The sequence below is a fragment of the Tursiops truncatus genome, chromosome 3 (genome assembly GCF_011762595.2).
Source record: "Tursiops truncatus isolate mTurTru1 chromosome 3, mTurTru1.mat.Y, whole genome shotgun sequence".
Classification (NCBI taxonomy): Eukaryota; Metazoa; Chordata; class Mammalia; order Artiodactyla; family Delphinidae; genus Tursiops; species Tursiops truncatus.
The window spans coordinates 112,759,255-112,765,691 of NC_047036.1; the positions used below are offsets into that span (position 1 = coordinate 112,759,255).

The 6,437-nt window shown below is 45.9% G+C and overlaps 1 protein-coding gene across 1 annotated transcript; it reads right to left on the reverse strand.

Annotated features, from left to right (window-relative positions):
* Nucleotides 1-3,100: 3,100 nt before the first annotated feature.
* IL9 (interleukin 9) lies at nucleotides 3,101-6,187 on the reverse strand. The gene is made up of 5 exons (XM_004327985.2): nucleotides 6,074-6,187; nucleotides 5,919-5,954; nucleotides 5,801-5,833; nucleotides 4,449-4,580; nucleotides 3,101-3,264 (listed from the first exon to the last, which is right to left on the reverse strand). The coding sequence occupies exons 1-5, from the start codon at nucleotides 6,185-6,187 to the stop codon at nucleotides 3,154-3,156; spliced, it is 426 nt and encodes a 141-aa protein (XP_004328033.1). The 3' UTR covers nucleotides 3,101-3,153.
* Nucleotides 6,188-6,437: the final 250 nt, after the last annotated feature.

The following is a 6,437-nucleotide window of genomic DNA, read 5'->3' on the forward strand; positions in this document are numbered from 1 at the left end:
AGACGGATGTGGACTGGTCAGCTTTCAGGCCAGAAGCATCTGGGCTTGGCTTTGGCCAGTGACAATGTGCCCTGCTCTGGCATCTCCTGGGCACAACTCTGCTGGGGGCCTGGCAACCTGGACAAGGCAGCCAGGTTGTTGAGACTGTCTGTGTTGAGAGCCGACACCCTCCTGTGGGTCAGATTTAAGAATGTAGCTCTAGAGTCAGTTACCTGAGCTGGAATCTTGGCTTTTCCACTTGTGAGCAGTTTGCCCCTGGCAAGTTATGTAACCATGTAAACTTTCTGGGCCTCGGTTTCCTCATCTGTGCACTAGGCATAATTGCAGACAATAATTCTACACCGACCTCATGGGCTTGTTGTAAAGATCCAAGTAGATATTGAACAAAACATCATGAACCGAGTGCCTGGTACACAGCAAACAATAAATGTTAGTCCTTCTTTTTCTCCTTTCTCCAAGGTGACTTCTAGATAAATCTCAACTCCTCCGGCACAGGAAGGAGAGCAATGACTGGGCACCTCATCACAGGCAGGCCCTGAGAATCCTGCTTTGAGCTGGCTGCAGGGGTGCATCCGGTGGGTAACGCCACCTTTGCAGAAAAGCCAAGGGAAACCGCCAAGCTCTGCTGGTGACTAAGCTGTGACAGTGGGTTGCAGCCTATCTCTCTGCCCATCTTCTCCGACAGCTGATTGCATCCCCAGGTTGTGTTGTGAAACCATCACCAACCACTAGCGTCTGTCCTTGTTGTGATGCCCGTGTGGGGTGAGCATTGCTGAGGGGGCGGCTTCCAAGGCTGCAGGCTGTAAACCATGTTGTATAATGTGGCACAGCTCTGCGTCTGGGGCCAGTCATTCAGAAAACCCAGATGGAGGAGAGGAGAGGAGAGGAGAGGAGAGGAGAAGGCCCTGCTGCCACAACCTGGATGCCACAGCGGGCTGTCCAGGGAGCCACAGAGGTCTCCGTCCCTCCTGGAGGTGCCCAGTGCAAAGAGAGGGCCCCCCTTTCTGTAAGTGGGGCCAGAGCTAAAGAAATGCCCACAGATCCCTCATCATAATGTTGAAATCCAAGCAGCTCTGGAAGCCCAAGATTTGTTGAGATTCATTTGGTTGCCAAAGCTGACTACCTCATGCGATTGCTCCTCTGTTTTTTGCAGAATATTAATGTGTTTAATTACAGGATCCTGCCCCAGGCCCTGCTATGGATGTTGTGTAATGTAAGAAGTGTGAACTGTGTATTCTCTTTCTAAACAGGTAAACAGTTTGAATTCTGAAAGCTCTCTGGTCCCCAGGTTTTTGGAAAATGGAATGTGGACCCATATTATTATGAATCTTTTTTACTGTCAGGCTGTAGTCAGAGGGAACACAACACAGACACGATATGTAGAGTAAGAAAAGAGCAGGATGGAGAGAGCAAAGAGTTTGGAATCAGAGGTAGCTGGGGTTGGATCTCTACTCTAACTCTTACCACCCGTGGGACCTCGGGAAGGTCACAACGTTTCTGAGCCTTAATTTCCTCATCTGTAAAACAGAAATAATAAGACCTACCTCCTACGGTTTATTAGGAGATTAAATGAGGTAATGCATGCTTAGTACATAGAGAGTAAGGGCTTAATCATTACATGATTAATATTAATAAATAATAGTAACTATGTTATTTGATAGACCATTTTCTCAGTGCTTTGTCCATGGGAATCCGCAGGCCAGCTAGGGAGCCGGCACAGCAGCCACAGCCGGACCCCGCATTTGACTCACCCTGCAGGGCAGGCCTCCGTTGCTGGGGGCTGGGTGCCAAGAGGAAGGGCACTGAGGACAGTTAGGGGTCAGACTGTGAGTCTCGGGGAGGAAATAATATAGGAGATGCTGGGAGATACTCATTAAAACAGTAATAGCTGGAGCACGAATTCTCATGCTATGAGAGGTCCTGAGGAAACGTCCTCGACAGAACCTATACCCCACTCCCACCCACCTGCCACGTGATGTTTTCCCTTTTCTGGGGAAGCCGATGGGTCAACAGACTATGACTGTTGTCTGTCTGTATGGAGGTCTGTGTCCCCTGCAACGTGCCTGATGGCCTTCAGCACTGAGGGAAGACAGAGTTTAAACCAGTGAGCAGAAAGCCTCTGGACTTAGAGACCCAGCTTGTTGCCCTTTGATAGACATGTCACCATCAGTTAATCACTGAGAAACTTGGCTCTTTCTGTCAAAACTAAGACTAAAATAATTATGATTGGATGTACCCATGGACCCACCATTTCTGCACCAAATAATAAAACACTCCCCTGACCTGGGCCCCCTTTGCTAAAACTCCTCCACTTCCCCTATGCGGGAGGGGCGTGGCTGCAGGTGGAGGGCGAATTTCATGCCACCCCCGTCACTAATGGAGCTGCACAGCTACAGGGACCACACTGCCCATATCATCAGAGAACCTCACCTCTGGCCAAGGCCTGTTTGCTGTGCAGGTCACATGGATATTTCTTGACATTGTAACCGACAGAAATCCCTTTGAGGAATCCTGGCTCTGGGTGCTCTGAACTTTATGTATTATTGACACCAAAAGTACCAAAGGATGGTCTAGCCCCCATAGGGAGAAGCAATTTTAATTTTACCAGTACCTAGAAAAATACTGCCCTTGGTAGATTCCTCTAAACCAGCGGCCCCCAGCCTTTTCGGCACCAGGGACCAGTTTCGTGGTAGACAATTTCCCCACAGATAGGGGTGTGGGGGGGCTGGGGGATGGATCAGGCAGTAATGTGAGCCATGGGGAGCGATGGGGAGCGGCAGATGAAGCTTTGCTCGCTTGCCACTCTCTTCCTGCTGTGCGGCCCTGTTCCTAACAGCCCAGACACGGTTCACGAGGCTTCAAGTCTGTGTTGAGGATAACGAGTCTTACTGTTATTACAGGAGTATTTGACCCATCAGCCCATTGACAGACTTGTAGCTTTCTTTGTTCTGAGCATCAAGGAACAAATAAGCACCTAGAGACCAGACTTGAGTTTTTTTCCAAGATCTGTTTATTCCAAAATAAAGATATAAAATTTTAAACAAACTATTAAAACTGATTTTGACTTAGCATGGCTTATTTGATTTTTTAATTGCAACAACTTAAAGAGGAGGCTTTCTAAATTCAATAAATAGAATAAATAACATTTCAGCTTCACACTCTGCCTCTCATCCTTTCTTTCTGGAAACTTTCCAGGACAGTCTTCAGAAATGTCAGCATATTGCCTGTTGTGGTTTGGTTGCATGGCTGTTCACAGGAAAAAGACTGTTGGGATAAAAGTTGACAAAGGCAGAGTGACTAAAACAGTATGGAACCCAGCAGCCCCAGGAACCACCCTGCCCAGAGCCTGGTGAGTGGATGGGGGGGGGATGGTCAGTGGGGGTGGGGGTGTGCTGGCAGTGGGGGGCTTGAGGCATGGAGCAAATGGATGGGGAGTTGCTAACATTTTGTGTAGGCGGCATAGGTGCTTGACTTTGAAGTAGGATTTCAGGGATCTGCTTGCCACACACACACAGACACACACACATCAAGTGGCCCTAAATCTCTAAATCTTCTCATTAGAGGAAACCTTCTTGGGACGCTTTGAGGCTTAAAATTTTGTTTTTGTCCTTTTTGGCTGTCCTTCCAAGGTCATTTTATAGCACAATGACTAAGAGCGGGATTTAGGAGTCCCATAGACCAGAGTTCAAATCTCAGCACTGCCACTTATTAAATATGCAGCCTTGGGCAAATCAGTTAACCTCACTGAGCCTCAGTGCCCACCTCTACAGCGTGAGGGTGGTAAATCTGACAATTGTCATTAAGGTAGGTATTCAATGAAACGGTATATATTAAGCATTTAGAACTGCATGCTGTTGATGGCAGAAACCCCCGCAGTTCAGTAGCTGAGCGAGGAGGGGCCCTCACAGGGTGACGGTAATGAAAAAAGTTCACTCCCTCCCCTCTCCTCCAGCGACCAGGGTGTATGCTCAAGAAGAGGACGCGCTGATGGACATTTAGGGCAGATGACAAGCTTCCACGTGGATGTGGATGTGTCTTCCCTTAAACACCTCCTTGGCCGACGGAAAGAAAACTTTAACTTACAGGCCGGAATATCCACTCGGCAAACTGAATCTCTAAGATTATGTAGAACTGTATGGCCTACAGCCCTGATTCTCTAGATTTTAGCTTCTAATTACAATCAGGCTAGATTCTTTCATTATTCAAGAGGTGGAGAGAAGTAAAAGCCAACACAGGGGTGAGTGTTTTTTAAAGGGAGAGGGAACAATGAGCCATCCGGGCAGATCTCACTTTAATTCTCTTGCTCTAATTAAATTTCTTATATGTCCCTAATCAACCTTGAACTACCAGTTCCAGCTTTATCACCCTTTCTCATTCAGATGGAGTTGGCATTGACATTCACACAAAAATAACTAACCAGAGCACATCACAGATAAAAACACACTCACTCCACACTTGTTGTTCTGGAGGGCTTCAACTGTTTTCTTCACCCGATTGAAAGTCAGCAGGAAACGTGTATTCACTATGGTGTTGGTCATCTGCGACAGACCCTCCTGTAAGCATGCTGAGGTGCAGTTGTCCTGGTAAATAACAAGGATTTAGGAAAAGAAACACTCAGAGGACAGCTTTGAGTAGGAATCACAAAGAGAACGCTTTTAGAGGCTATTTTAATTTAACCAATGTAATCTAAACTTGCATTATTTTTTAGACAGGTCCCTTGTCAGGCTAGGAAATGATCTTCAATATTTCAAGGTAAGGCCCTTTTCCCACAGTGACACTCCCTGAAGATTTCCAGTATGTTGCGCCCCAGGGAACATGAGGCCTGTGGACCCCAGGAAACAGCCAGTGCTGAGTCTACTTTTCAAAGGAGGCTTCCTTGTTCCAAGTCTTGTCATAGTGAGTTTGAAAGTACAGAGAAAGGAAAAGCCTTTCCACACCAGCCTGATGGGATGTGCCAGTTGAATACTGCCATTGTTTCAGCAGTAGCTAAAACCATGGATTAAAAACTGAGGGAATGGGCTGGGCCATAAGTGTGTGGTTCCTCCTCAGAAGGCATAATAGATGGACTGTGATAGGGAGTGACACCTGACCTCAGCTGTGGTGAAAAGCTCGGGTTCTCCCAGGCCTGGCTTGTGAGAGAGTCAAGCACCACAGCACCTTGTGCAGGTGCTGCTTCCTCACCTTAACCAGGAAATTCCTGCCACGCTTCCTCTCCACCAAAGTGGGGAATGACTCCCTGGAAACCCTTTTCACTTTCCCTCCACCCACAATCTCAGACACCCTATCCTCCTGGAAGGCAGGCTTCAAACCTTCCAATAGCCACTCTAAATCAGCTAAGCAGAAGGATAGGGAGGGAGGGAGGGAGGGAGGGAGAAGGCAAAGTATGTAGAGAGTTTAGGCCAGTGGAAGGACAAAAGGATGTCATTTTATTTACATTGTTTTGCAACCCTAGAGATACCAGCAAATGGATTAGAAAACTGTGATATGAACTGTATCATTTGTTATATTCTCAGTCCCAGTTTGATTTAATTGTGCACATGGCCACTAATCTAAAAACACATTCAAGATTCTTTTTTAAATATTGAAGTGTTCAGACTTCTCAAGGAGACTAAATGCAAAGAAATGTATATATCAATAGCATAGAATTTCAAGATTTTGAAGCTTTTTAAAATTGTTACTAATCTGTAACAATTGTAACTAAGTAACGGTTTCTTATTTCAGATATCAAATAGAACAATTAATTTTGACTTAAAGCCTTTAAAAAACCATGATCAAGATTATTTTCTTTTACTATACTTACAGAAGGAATGGGCAGACACAAACAATCAGTCACCTGCGAAAGAGAAATTTCAGAGTGAAGATTCCAGATGTGAAAACTAAAATTAGTTTGGAAAGATCTTAGAAGAGCATTTACTCACATTGGTGCTGCAGTTGCATTTTGAAGATGCATGTTCCTAAAAAAGTAAGTAGAGAAACAAGAACCCATGGTGGGTGGTGCATTTTTCATCCTCTTATATTTCACTTAAATGTTCAATAATTGCCTTTCCCGCTGGCGCCCCCGTCTGCAGCTTACCTGCAGGTTGTTGATGAGGTACTCAACATCCTTGATCCCTGTAAGGGTCAAACACGTCTGGCTGGCGGCAGAACAGAGGAGCAGGGCAGAGGCAAGGACCACGGCCAGGAGCATCTTGACAAGGGGCTGGAGCTTGGCCTTCAAATGCCTTCAAATCAAGTTGTATTTAAAGCTGCCCTGCAAACATGGAAAATCCCTGACATCAAACTGATACCAATGCCCACTTTTTCTCTGTAAACTTGGGCCACTTGACATCGAAAAAATATTTGTGTGTGTATATATCTCAAACTGAGTCACTTGGCAAAGACTATGTTACATTGTCCCACGAAATACCATTCCTCAGAAAAGATGCTTTTCAAACAGT

Bases quoted from the DNA above. Each gene is read 5' to 3' on its own strand.
- IL9 (XM_004327985.2), bottom strand. From the start codon at position 6,187: ATGCTCCTGGCCGTGGTCCTTGCCTCTGCCCTGCTCCTCTGTTCTGCC. The intron at 5,834-5,918 runs GTGAGTAAATGC...TCTCTTTCGCAG, and splicing joins AATGCAACTGCAGCACCAAT to GTGACTGATTGTTTGTGTCT. The intron at 4,581-5,800 runs GTAAGTATAGTA...GTTATTTACCAG, and splicing joins TGTGTCTGCCCATTCCTTCT to GACAACTGCACCTCAGCATG.